The 16,932-nt window shown below is 51.7% G+C and overlaps 1 protein-coding gene across 1 annotated transcript in view; it reads left to right on the plus strand.

The window, feature by feature from the left end:
* LOC144740805 (hippocampus abundant transcript 1 protein-like) overlaps positions 1-16,932 on the plus strand; it is a 33,193-nt gene that overhangs the window by 12,576 nt on the left and 3,685 nt on the right. Inside the window, exons 5-10 of the mRNA XM_078623523.1 lie at positions 10,893-11,007; positions 12,371-12,589; positions 13,214-13,327; positions 14,145-14,216; positions 14,722-14,834; positions 16,262-16,359. Of these exons, the coding sequence (XP_078479649.1) occupies positions 10,893-11,007; positions 12,371-12,589; positions 13,214-13,327; positions 14,145-14,216; positions 14,722-14,834; positions 16,262-16,359 (731 nt within the window). The remainder of the gene's footprint in view (positions 1-10,892; positions 11,008-12,370; positions 12,590-13,213; positions 13,328-14,144; positions 14,217-14,721; positions 14,835-16,261; positions 16,360-16,932) is intronic.

Below are 16,932 nucleotides of genomic sequence, written 5' to 3' on the forward strand. Positions count from 1 at the left end.
CACACGGCACACACACACTCTATACACACAGCACACACACACACTATACACACAGCACACACACACTATATACGCACGGCACACACACACTCTATACACACGGCACACACACACTCTATACACACAGCACACACACACTCTATACACACAGCACACACACACTCTATACGCACGGCACACACACTCTATACGCACAGCACACACACACTCTATACACACAGCACACACACACACTATACACACAGCACACACACACACTATACACCAGAGGTGGGACAAAGTCATTGTTATGCAAGTCCAAGTCGAGTCGCAAGTCATCAAATTCATGACTCGAGTCTGACTCGAGTCCAAGTCACATGACTCGAGTCCACATCTCATAGGTGGGACAAAGTCATTGTTATGCAAGTCCAAGTCGAGTCGCAAGTCATCAAATTCATGACTCGAGTCTGACTCGAGTCCAAGTCACATGACTCGAGTCCACATCTCTGCTATACACACAGCACACACACACTCTATACGCACAGCACACACACACACTATACGCACAGCACACACACACTCTATACGCACAGCATACACACACTCTATACACACAGCACACACACACACTATACACACAGCACACACACTCTATACACACAGCACACACACACTCTATACGCACAGCACACACACACTCTATACACACAGCACACACACACTCTATACACACAGCACACACACACACTATACACACAGCACACACACACTCTATACGCACAGCACACACACACACTATACGCACAGCACACACACTATACACACAGCACACACACTCTATACACACAGCACACACACACTATACACACAGCATACACACAGCATACACACACTATACACACAGCATACACACACTATACACACAGCATACACACACACTATACGCACAGCATACACACACACTATACGCACAGCACACACACACACTCTATACGCACAGCACACACACACTCTATACGCACAGCACACACACACACTATACACACAGCATACACACACTCTATACGCACAGCACACACACACACTATACGCACAGCACACACACACACTATACGCACAGCATACACACACTCTATACGCACAGCACACACACACACTATACGCACAGCACACACACACACTATACACACAGCATACACACACTCTATACGCACAGCACATACACACACTCTATACGCACAGCACACACACACACTATACGCACAGCACACACACACTCTATACGCACAGCACACACACACACTATACGCACAGCACACACACACTCTATACACACAGCACACACACACACTATACGCACAGCACACACACACACTATACGCACAGCACACACACACTCTATACACACAGCACACACACACTCTATACACACAGCATACACACACTCTATACGCACAGCACACACACACTCTATACGCACAGCACACACACACTCTATACGCACAGCACACACACACTCTATACGCACAGCACACACACACACTATACGCACAGCACACACACTCTATACACACAGCACACACACACTCTATACACACAGCATACACACACTCTATACGCACAGCACACACACACTCTATACGCACAGCACACACACACTCTATACGCACAGCACACACACACTCTATACGCACAGCATACACACACACTATACACACAGCACACACACACACTATACGCACAGCATACACACACTCTATACGCACAGCACACACACACTCTATACGCACAGCACACACACACACTATACGCACAGCATACACACACTCTATACGCACAGCATACACACACTCTATACGCACAGCACACACACACTATACACACAGCACACACACACTCTATACGCACAGCACACACACACACTATACACACAGCACACACACACTATACACACAGCACACACACACTCTATACGCACAGCACACACACACACTATACGCACAGCACACACACACTCTATACACACAGCACACACACACACTATACGCACAGCACACACACACACTATACGCACAGCACACACACACTCTATACACACAGCACACACACACTCTATACACACAGCATACACACACTCTATACGCACAGCACACACACACTCTATACGCACAGCACACACACACTCTATACGCACAGCACACACACACTCTATACGCACAGCACACACACACACTATACGCACAGCACACACACTCTATACACACAGCACACACACACTCTATACACACAGCATACACACACTCTATACGCACAGCACACACACACTCTATACGCACAGCACACACACACTCTATACGCACAGCATACACACACACTATACACACAGCACACACACACACTATACGCACAGCATACACACACTCTATACGCACAGCACACACACACTCTATACGCACAGCACACACACACTCTATACGCACAGCACACACACACTATACACACAGCACACACACACTATACACACAGCACACACACACTCTATACGCACAGCACACACACACACTATACACACAGCACACACACACTATACACACAGCACACACACACTCTATACGCACAGCACACACACACTATACACACAGCACACACACACACTATACGCACAGCACACACACACTCTATACCCACAGCACACACACACTATACGCACAGCACACACACACACTATACACACAGCACACACACACTATACACACAGCACACACACACTCTATACGCACAGCACACACACACACTATACACACAGCACACACACACTATACACACAGCACACACACACTCTATACGCACAGCACACACACACTATACGCACAGCACACACACACACACTATACGCACAGCACACACACACACTATACACACAGCACACACACACACTCTATACGCACAGCACACACACACTCTATACGCACAGCATACACACTCTATACACACAGCACACACACACACTATACACACTCTATACACACACTCTATACGCACAGCACACACACACTCTATACGCACAGCACACACACACACTATACACACAGCACACACACACTATACACACAGCACACACACACACACTATACGCACAGCACGCACACACACTATACACACAGCATACACACACTCTATACGCACAGCACACACACTCTATACACACAGCATACACACACTCTATACGCACAGCACACACACACACTATACACACAGCATACACACACTCTATACGCACAGCACACACACACTCTATACACACAGCATACACACTCTATACACACAGCACACACACACTCTATACGCACAGCACACACACACACACTATACGCACGGCACACACACACTCTATACGCACAGCACACACACACTCTATACACACAGCACACACACACACTATACGCACAGCACACACACACACTCTATACACACAGCACGCACACACTCTATACGCACGGCACACACACTCTATACGCACAGCACACACACACTCTATACGCACAGCACACACACACTCTATACACACAGCACACACACACTCTATACGCACAGCACACACACACTCTATACACACAGCACACACACACTCTATACGCACGGCACACACACTCTATACGCACAGCACACACACACTCTATACACACAGCACACACACACACTATACACACAGCACACACACACACTATACACACAGCACACACACACACTATACACACAGCACACACACACTCTATACGCACAGCACACACACACACTATACGCACAGCACACACACACTCTATACGCACAGCACACACACACTCTATACGCACAGCACACACACACTATATACACACAGCACACACACACTATATACACACAGCACACACACACTCTATACGCACAGCACACACACACTCTATACACACGGCACACACACACTCTATACACACAGCACACACACACTCTATACACACAGCACACACACACTCTATACACACAGCACACACACTATATACGCACAGCACACACACTCTATACGCACAGCACACACACACTCTATACACACGGCACACACACACTCTATACACACGGCACACACACACTCTATACGCACAGCACACACACACTCTATACACACAGCACACACACTCTATACGCACAGCACACACACACTCTATACACACGGCACACACACACTCTATACACACGGCACACACACACTCTATACACACAGCACACACACACTCTATACACACGGCACACACACACTCTATACACACAGCACACACACACACTATACACACAGCACACACACACTATATACGCACGGCACACACACACTCTATACACACGGCACACACACACTCTATACACACAGCACACACACACTCTATACACACAGCACACACACACTCTATACGCACGGCACACACACTCTATACGCACAGCACACACACACTCTATACACACAGCACACACACACACTATACACACAGCACACACACACACTATACACCAGAGGTGGGACAAAGTCATTGTTATGCAAGTCCAAGTCGAGTCGCAAGTCATCAAATTCATGACTCGAGTCTGACTCGAGTCCAAGTCACATGACTCGAGTCCACATCTCATAGGTGGGACAAAGTCATTGTTATGCAAGTCCAAGTCGAGTCGCAAGTCATCAAATTCATGACTCGAGTCTGACTCGAGTCCAAGTCACATGACTCGAGTCCACATCTCTGCTATACACACAGCACACACACACTCTATACGCACAGCACACACACACACTATACGCACAGCACACACACACTCTATACGCACAGCATACACACACTCTATACACACAGCACACACACACACTATACACACAGCACACACACTCTATACACACAGCACACACACACTCTATACGCACAGCACACACACACTCTATACACACAGCACACACACACTCTATACACACAGCACACACACACACTATACACACAGCACACACACACTCTATACGCACAGCACACACACACACTATACGCACAGCACACACACTATACACACAGCACACACACTCTATACACACAGCACACACACACTATACACACAGCATACACACAGCATACACACTCTATACGCACAGCACACACACACTATACACACAGCACACACACACACTATACGCACAGCACACACACACTCTATACCCACAGCACACACACACTATACGCACAGCACACACACACACTATACACACAGCACACACACACTATACACACAGCACACACACACTCTATACGCACAGCACACACACACACTATACACACAGCACACACACACTATACACACAGCACACACACACTCTATACGCACAGCACACACACACTATACGCACAGCACACACACACACACTATACGCACAGCACACACACACACTATACACACAGCACACACACACACTCTATACGCACAGCACACACACACTCTATACGCACAGCATACACACTCTATACACACAGCACACACACACACTATACACACTCTATACACACACTCTATACGCACAGCACACACACACTCTATACGCACAGCACACACACACACTATACACACAGCACACACACACTATACACACAGCACACACACACACACTATACGCACAGCACGCACACACACTATACACACAGCATACACACACTCTATACGCACAGCACACACACTCTATACACACAGCATACACACACTCTATACGCACAGCACACACACACACTATACACACAGCATACACACACTCTATACGCACAGCACACACACACTCTATACACACAGCATACACACTCTATACACACAGCACACACACACTCTATACGCACAGCACACACACACACACTATACGCACGGCACACACACACTCTATACGCACAGCACACACACACTCTATACACACAGCACACACACACACTATACGCACAGCACACACACACACTCTATACACACAGCACGCACACACTCTATACGCACGGCACACACACTCTATACGCACAGCACACACACACTCTATACGCACAGCACACACACACTCTATACACACAGCACACACACACTCTATACGCACAGCACACACACACTCTATACACACAGCACACACACACTCTATACGCACGGCACACACACTCTATACGCACAGCACACACACACTCTATACACACAGCACACACACACACTATACACACAGCACACACACACACTATACACACAGCACACACACACACTATACACACAGCACACACACACTCTATACGCACAGCACACACACACACTATACGCACAGCACACACACACTCTATACGCACAGCACACACACACTCTATACGCACAGCACACACACACTATATACACACAGCACACACACACTATATACACACAGCACACACACACTCTATACGCACAGCACACACACACTCTATACACACGGCACACACACACTCTATACACACAGCACACACACACTCTATACACACAGCACACACACACTCTATACACACAGCACACACACTATATACGCACAGCACACACACTCTATACGCACAGCACACACACACTCTATACACACGGCACACACACACTCTATACACACGGCACACACACACTCTATACGCACAGCACACACACACTCTATACACACAGCACACACACTCTATACGCACAGCACACACACACTCTATACACACGGCACACACACACTCTATACACACGGCACACACACACTCTATACACACAGCACACACACACTCTATACACACGGCACACACACACTCTATACACACAGCACACACACACACTATACACACAGCACACACACACTATATACGCACGGCACACACACACTCTATACACACGGCACACACACACTCTATACACACAGCACACACACACTCTATACACACAGCACACACACACTCTATACGCACGGCACACACACTCTATACGCACAGCACACACACACTCTATACACACAGCACACACACACACTATACACACAGCACACACACACACTATACACCAGAGGTGGGACAAAGTCATTGTTATGCAAGTCCAAGTCGAGTCGCAAGTCATCAAATTCATGACTCGAGTCTGACTCGAGTCCAAGTCACATGACTCGAGTCCACATCTCATAGGTGGGACAAAGTCATTGTTATGCAAGTCCAAGTCGAGTCGCAAGTCATCAAATTCATGACTCGAGTCTGACTCGAGTCCAAGTCACATGACTCGAGTCCACATCTCTGCTATACACACAGCACACACACACTCTATACGCACAGCACACACACACACTATACGCACAGCACACACACACTCTATACGCACAGCATACACACACTCTATACACACAGCACACACACACACTATACACACAGCACACACACTCTATACACACAGCACACACACACTCTATACGCACAGCACACACACACTCTATACACACAGCACACACACACTCTATACACACAGCACACACACACACTATACACACAGCACACACACACTCTATACGCACAGCACACACACACACTATACGCACAGCACACACACTATACACACAGCACACACACTCTATACACACAGCACACACACACTATACACACAGCATACACACAGCATACACACACTATACACACAGCATACACACACTATACACACAGCATACACACACACTATACGCACAGCATACACACACACTATACGCACAGCACACACACACACTCTATACGCACAGCACACACACACTCTATACGCACAGCACACACACACACTATACACACAGCATACACACACTCTATACGCACAGCACACACACACACTATACGCACAGCACACACACACACTATACGCACAGCATACACACACTCTATACGCACAGCACACACACACACTATACGCACAGCACACACACACACTATACACACAGCATACACACACTCTATACGCACAGCACATACACACACTCTATACGCACAGCACACACACACACTATACGCACAGCACACACACACTCTATACGCACAGCACACACACACACTATACGCACAGCACACACACACTCTATACACACAGCACACACACACACTATACGCACAGCACACACACACACTATACGCACAGCACACACACACTCTATACACACAGCACACACACACTCTATACACACAGCATACACACACTCTATACGCACAGCACACACACACTCTATACGCACAGCACACACACACTCTATACGCACAGCACACACACACTCTATACGCACAGCACACACACACACTATACGCACAGCACACACACTCTATACACACAGCACACACACACTCTATACACACAGCATACACACACTCTATACGCACAGCACACACACACTCTATACGCACAGCACACACACACTCTATACGCACAGCACACACACACTCTATACGCACAGCATACACACACACTATACACACAGCACACACACACACTATACGCACAGCATACACACACTCTATACGCACAGCACACACACACTCTATACGCACAGCACACACACACACTATACGCACAGCATACACACACTCTATACGCACAGCATACACACACTCTATACGCACAGCACACACACACTATACACACAGCACACACACACTCTATACGCACAGCACACACACACACTATACACACAGCACACACACACTATACACACAGCACACACACACTCTATACGCACAGCACACACACACACTATACGCACAGCACACACACACTCTATACACACAGCACACACACACACTATACGCACAGCACACACACACACTATACGCACAGCACACACACACTCTATACACACAGCACACACACACTCTATACACACAGCATACACACACTCTATACGCACAGCACACACACACTCTATACGCACAGCACACACACACTCTATACGCACAGCACACACACACTCTATACGCACAGCACACACACACACTATACGCACAGCACACACACTCTATACACACAGCACACACACACTCTATACACACAGCATACACACACTCTATACGCACAGCACACACACACTCTATACGCACAGCACACACACACTCTATACGCACAGCATACACACACACTATACACACAGCACACACACACACTATACGCACAGCATACACACACTCTATACGCACAGCACACACACACTCTATACGCACAGCACACACACACACTATACGCACAGCATACACACACTCTATACGCACAGCACACACACACTATACACACAGCACACACACACTCTATACGCACAGCACACACACACACTATACACACAGCACACACACACTATACACACAGCACACACACACTCTATACGCACAGCACACACACACTATACACACAGCACACACACACACTATACGCACAGCACACACACACTCTATACGCACAGCACACACACACTCTATACGCACAGCACACACACACTATACACACAGCACACACACACTATACACACAGCACACACACACTCTATACGCACAGCACACACACACACTATACACACAGCACACACACACTATACACACAGCACACACACACTCTATACGCACAGCACACACACACTATACACACAGCACACACACACACTATACGCACAGCACACACACACTCTATACCCACAGCACACACACACTATACGCACAGCACACACACACACTATACACACAGCACACACACACTATACACACAGCACACACACACTCTATACGCACAGCACACACACACACTATACACACAGCACACACACACTATACACACAGCACACACACACTCTATACGCACAGCACACACACACTATACGCACAGCACACACACACACACTATACGCACAGCACACACACACACTATACACACAGCACACACACACACTCTATACGCACAGCACACACACACTCTATACGCACAGCATACACACTCTATACACACAGCACACACACACACTATACACACTCTATACACACACTCTATACGCACAGCACACACACACTCTATACGCACAGCACACACACACACTATACACACAGCACACACACACTATACACACAGCACACACACACACACTATACGCACAGCACGCACACACACTATACACACAGCATACACACACTCTATACGCACAGCACACACACTCTATACACACAGCATACACACACTCTATACGCACAGCACACACACACACTATACACACAGCATACACACACTCTATACGCACAGCACACACACACTCTATACACACAGCATACACACTCTATACACACAGCACACACACACTCTATACGCACAGCACACACACACACTATACGCACAGCATACACACACTCTATACACACAGCACACACACACTATACACACAGCACACACACACTCTATACGCACAGCACACACACACACTATACACACAGCACACACACACTATACACACAGCACACACACACTCTATACGCACAGCACACACACACTATACGCACAGCACACACACACACTATACGCACAGCACACACACTCTATACGCACAGCACACACACACTATATACACACAGCACACACACACTCTATACACACAGCACGCACACACTCTATACGCACAGCACACACTCTATACGCATAGCATACACACACACTATACGCACAGCATATGCACAGCACACACACACACCATATGCACAGCACACACACACACTATACACACAGCATACACACAGCATACACACACTATACACACAGCATACACACACTATACGCACGGCATACGCACAGCATAGAGAGACACGTGCGTGTGCGGTGCGTGTGCGGTTCCCGTGTTGCCCGTGGTTGCGCAGGTGGTACTTTGCCGTGATCTCCATCTCCGGGATCTTCTCGGTCACCTTTTCCGTGGTGTTCGCCTACGTGGCGGACGTCACGGCCGAGCACGAGCGCAGCACGGCGTACGGCCTGGTGAGACTCGCTCGCTTGCCCGCGTTACGCAGACGGAGGTCCCCCGTGTAGCCCTAGCAGGCTGCTGGGGCAAGTTCGGTGAGCGAGCAGCACCTACGAAGGCCGGAACGGCCACATGAGGGGGGTGGGTGGCCAGCACCACGCCCCTAGTGGCGATGTTCTTACGCGAGGCACCGGGGTACTCATTTGAGGCTGAGTCGACCTAGGGGAGGCCAAGGACCGGGTCAGATAATCGTCACTGTGGGCCGTGAGCGGGAATTGAACTCGGGTCGCCGGGTTCGTAGCGCAGTGCCCTAAACCGCGCGACACTACCGCTCCCGACACGCACACCAATACCAAGAGCCGCCATTCGCCACGAAGTGACAGGGACATCACCACGGTGCCAGGCCAGGTGCACTTTGAGGCTGTCACGTGAAGTGTCGAAGGCTCGCTGCTGGCAGGAGGTCACGGGACAGACACACGCGCACACACATGTAATAAGATTGACAGCCGTGATGTGTGCATCCTAACGTACACCCCCTCCCCACCCATCACTCCACCCACATCTCCACCCACCTCCCCACCCACTGACCAAACCACCACTGACCCAACCACCCACTCACCCAAACCCAACCAAATCGACTGACTCAAACCCACCCACCCCTCTACCTTCACCCACCCACCCCTCTACCCCCACCCCCCACCCACTCACGAAACCACCCACTGACTCACCCACCTACGCATTGAAAACCACCCAAACCCACCTACTCGCCCACATCCACCCAAACCCACCCCCACCCACCCAAACCCATCCACACCCACCCACCCAAACCTACACACCCACACCACCCACCCAAACCTACACACCCACACCACCCACCCACCCAAACCTACACACCCACACCACCCACCCACCCAAACCTACACACCCACACCACCCACCCACCCAAACCCACCTACTCGCCCACATCCACATAAACCCACCCACCCCCACCCACCCAAACCCACCCCTCTACCCCCACCCCCCACCTACTCACCCTCTCACCCAACCACCCACTGACCCACCCACCTACGCATTGAAACCCACCCAAACCCACCTACTCACCCAAATCCACCCAAACCCACCCACACCCACCCAAACCTACCCACACACCCACACCACCCACCCACACCCACCCACCCAAATCCACCCAAACCCACCCAAACCCACCCAAACCCACCCACACCCACCCACACCCACCCACACCCACCCACCCAAATCCACCCAAACCCACCCACACCCACTCACACCCACCCACCCACACCACCCACCCACACCACCCACCCACCCACCCACCCACACCCACCCACCCACACCACCCACCCACCCACACCCCAAACCCAGGTGTCGGCGACGTTTGCGGCGAGCCTGGTGACGAGCCCGGCGATCGGCGCGTACCTGAGCGAGGCGTACGGCGACGGGCTGGTGGTGGCGCTGGCCACCGCCGTGGCGCTGCTGGACATCGCCTTCGTGCTCGCCGCCGTGCCCGAGTCGCTGCCCGAGAAGATGCGGCCCGCCTCGTGGGGGGCCCCCATCTCGTGGGAGCAGGCCGACCCCTTCGCGGTGAGGCGCCCCCCCCCCCCCCCCCCCCCCGGGGGTCCTGGGCCCAGCTGGGCCCCGGCCCGAGTGGGGCCCAGGCCACCGCGGCCCTTCCAAGGCCGTGAAAAAAGTTATTAACGTCCCTTTTTAGTTTTTTTTTTAAAACGTCCGTTTTCTCGCAACGCGATTTTTTAACTTGTTTTTGTTACGCGAGCGAGCTCCACTAGCGATATAACAGTGCTCCGGCGCGTTGGGCCACGGTTGGGAAGGATGGTGGTTCGGAGGTGGTGGTGGGGCGGGTGGTGGGGGGGGTGGGGGGGGTGGTGGGGGGGGGTGGTGGGGGGGGGGTGGTGGGGGGGGTGGTGGGGGGGGTGGTGGCGGGGTGTGGTGGGGGGGGGGGTGGTGGGGGGGGGGTGGTGGGGGGGGGTAATGGGGGTGGTGGTGGGGGGGGTGGGGGGGGTGGTGGTGGGGGGGGGGGTGGTGGGGGGCGCATGTGAATTAGCGGGTGAGCGAGCGAGCGAGTGAGCTGTTCGGTGAGTGAGCGAGCTGCTTGGCGAGGTGTTCGGTGAGTGAGCGAGCTGGTCTGTGAGTGAGCGAGCGAGCGACTGACCTCTGTGTGTGTGTGTGTGGCCCGCGCGCCGTCTCTAGTCCCTGCGCAAGGTCGGCCAGGACTCGACGGTGCTTCTCATCTGCATCACGGTGCTGCTCTCCTACCTGCCCGAGGCCGGCCAGTACTCCAGCTTCTTCCTCTACCTGCGCCAGGTGAGGCGCGCGCGCTCGCTCGCTCGCTCGCTCGGGGTGTGTGCACTCACAACTCCGGCATATCGCCGGCCGAACGTCGTGCGTTCTGTTCTCCTGTGACGCCGCGTGCAGTTTTAATGACGCGTTTGTTGAAAAAACGCAGATGCGAATTGGATGTAGTAACCGCGATGGAGCGAACGGAAGCACTGCGTCGCGCGAGTTAGGAATTATGTGTCCGTGACGGCCGTTCTCTGCGTGGCATCGGGATGCTGCTGGGTCCTTCTAGACGCTACCGCACGCGCGCCTCGGTCTCTGTTCGTCCCCTGCGTTGCGCACTTCACGCATTATCGCGTACCGCGCTTTACCCCCCTACGTTATAGACCAATTATTGTAACGCGATTTGTCCATGACGCCGCGGCGTTCTTCAGCGACGCAACTACTTCCGCCGCGTTATGGGAGAGAGCAGTGCTTGTGGTCCAATTGCAAATGTTGTGGTGGATTTTACTCTCCCAACGCACAACCGGTTAGTGCTGAACTTGGAACGACCTGGCACGATATTGTTTACGTGACAAACCCACTTACCGGTTGGCTGTGTCGGGTGATGGTGGTGGCGGGTTCCATGACACGTTTGTGTGTGTGTGTGCGTGTGTACGTGTGTGTGTGTGTGTGTATATACGTGTGTGCGTGTATACGTGTGTGTGTGTATATACGTGTGTGCGTGTATACGTGTGTGTGTGTGCGTGTGTACGTGTGTGTGTGTGTGTGCGTGTGTACGTGCGTGTGTGTGTATATACGTGTGTGTGTGTGCGTGTGCGTGTGTGCGTGTGTGCGTGTGCAGGTGATGAAGTTCTCCTCCGAAAGCGTCGCCGCTTTCATTGCCGTGCTGGGCATCCTGTCCATCATCGCTCAGGTGGGACAGAGGCCTGCACATCCACCGTGTCTCACTGTCACAGTGTGTCACCCGTGTGTCCCCGTGTCCCACTGTCGCAGTGTGTCCCCGTGTATCCCATGTGTGGTCCTGTCCAACCCTGTACGTCTCCATGTGTCCCCGTCCGTGCCCCTGTGCCCTCTACGTGTTAGCGGGCGTCCCGCCTGCATCTCTGTTTGTGTCCCCGTGTGTCCCCGTGTGTCCCCGTGTGTCCCCGTGTGTCCCCGTGTGTCCCCGTGTGTCCCCGTGTGTCCCCGTGTGTCCCCGTACGTCTGTGCTGATCTCCCTGTGTCTCCGCACGCCTCCCTGTATCCTCCCGTGTCCCCTGGTTCCCCTTTGTGTTCCCTGCGTGTTCCCCGTGCCTCTGTGCTGATTGCCGATACCCCTGTTTTCCCGCGCGTGTCCCCGCGCGTGTCCCCGCGCGTGTCCCCGCGCGTGTCCCCGCGTGTGTCTCCGCGTGTCCCCCCGTGCATCCCTGCGCGTCTAGACGCTGGTGCTCAGCGCCCTCATGCGCTCCATCGGGAACAAGAACACCATTCTGCTTGGCCTGGTCTTCCAGATGGTGCAGCTCACGTGCTACGGCTTCGGCTCCCAGCCCTGGTGCGTGCGTGTGTGCGTGTGTGCGTGTGCGTGTGTGCGTGCGTGTGTGCGTGCGGAGGAGGCTCGTGAAGGATGCCACGACTGGGCAGTTGGAGACGGTCACTTTTTACAACAACAACAACGGGAGGGCAGAGGAGCGACGCTGCTCACAACAACGTGCGGAGCGCCGGGCGGATAAAATGCAGCAAGTTGGCACAGTAGGGGGTACAGCTGGCGGTGCGTCTACCAGTCATCTCAGTCAGCCGACCCCACGGCACCTGCCGGGTCTGTCCTGTGACCTGCACCTAGCCTGGCACAGTAGGAGGGTACAGCTGGCGGTGCGTCTACCGGTCATCTCAGTCAGCCACCCCCACGGCACCTGCTGGGTCTGTCCCGTGACCTCCTGCCAGCAGCGAGCCTTTGACACTTCACATGGCCTCAAAGTGCACCTGGCCTGGCACAGGTGCCGTGTTGATGTCCCTGTGACTTCGTGGCGAATGGCGGCTCTTGGTGTGCGTGTTGGGAGCGGTAGTTAGCGCGGTTTAGCGCGCTGCACCACAAACCCGGTGGCCCACGTTCGATTCACGCTCAACACCAACACCGGCGACGATTGTCTGAAGCGGTCCTGGGTCATCCCCTAGGTCAACTCGGCCTCAAATGAGTACCTGGTGCGATGCGTAAATATCGCCACCTGGGAGAGAGACAAAGCCGGCCGGGCGCGGTGCTGGTCACCCAGCCCCCTCGCGTGCCGCCGTGCCGGCCTTCGTAGGCGCTGCTACTCGCTAACAGCACTTGCCCCTGTCAGTCTGTTGAGGCCACACGGGGGACCTTTGTCTTTGTTTTGCGTGTGCGTGTGGAGAAGGCCTCTGCTGGAGGACACTCTTGAAGGCCTTTGTTGAGCTATCATTTGTAGCCAGGCCGCCTCGGGGGCGGGGCGGGGGGGAAATTAACCGGTTCGGTAGTATGGGACCTTACCTGGTGAAATAATAAGTATAACCCGTAAATACAAAGTTTTTCACTCTAAATCCTTTATATGCGTGGCGGCTAGAGTCCTCTCGTCCTCTGGCTTGAGATGGCTGCCACCTATGGGTCAGATGATTGCCTGCCACCATTAAGCAATTGGTAATTAAATATAATATTTTTGTCCTAAAAAGTGTAACATTTTGGAGAAAATTTTTTTCACGAACATTCATTGTCACGCACAACGAGTCTGTGTGGAAAATGTCAGCTCGATTGGATCACGGGAAGTGGGTTAAAAAACGACCGAAAGATTTGCACGGTCGTAAGCAAGCACGCAAGCAAGCAAGTGAACTTAATATAAAGGATTTAATAATAGTTTAGTTTGTGAGGAGATGAGAAATCGTTGAGTTTTAACACCACTTGCCTTCAAAACGGTCTGTTAAAGGCTCCAGTGGGGCGTGGGTGCCCCTCTGTCTTTGTGCTGCCAGGATGATGTGGGCGTCCGGCGCTGTGGCCGCCATGTCCAGCATCACCTTCCCGGCCGTGTCGGCGCTGGTGTCGCGAAACGCCGACGCCGACCAACAAGGTGAGGCTCCGGGTTTTTCCCCCTCCACATTTAGAATCGACGTTGCGCGTCTTAGAGTTATTCGGCCGCGGCGATGAATTTCCCACGCGGCGATGATGATGATGATGACAAGCCACTTGATTCTTACTCTTAGTTCTTTCGGTAAAGTCACCATGTAGGTAAAAAATGAAATTAAAATTCATAAAAAATAAAATAAAAAAATCACGACGTTTCGGAGGCAACACAAGTCTCCGTCATCATGTGGGACCATCACATTTTTGACCACTTGTTTGTGTTACAATAAATCGATGCAAACAAAATCAGACGGTATATTCTCACAGCCAGATTTGATGATTTGTTGCAGCAAATCTGGCTGTGACGGTCCCACCTGATGACGGAGACTTGTGTTGCCTCCGAAACGTCGTGATTTTTATTGTTTTATTTTTTATTAATCACTTGATGCAGCAAATCTGGCTGTGACGGTCCCACCTGATGACGGAGACTTGTGTTGCCTCCGAAACGTCGTGATTTTTATTTTTTTATTTTTTATTAATTTTAATTTCATTTTGTACCTACGTGGTGACTTTACCGAAA

This window comes from Lampetra planeri, unplaced genomic scaffold, assembly GCF_965212315.1.
Source record: "Lampetra planeri unplaced genomic scaffold, kcLamPlan1.2.h2 scaffold_298, whole genome shotgun sequence".
In the NCBI taxonomy this organism is placed as follows: Eukaryota; Metazoa; Chordata; class Hyperoartia; order Petromyzontiformes; family Petromyzontidae; genus Lampetra; species Lampetra planeri.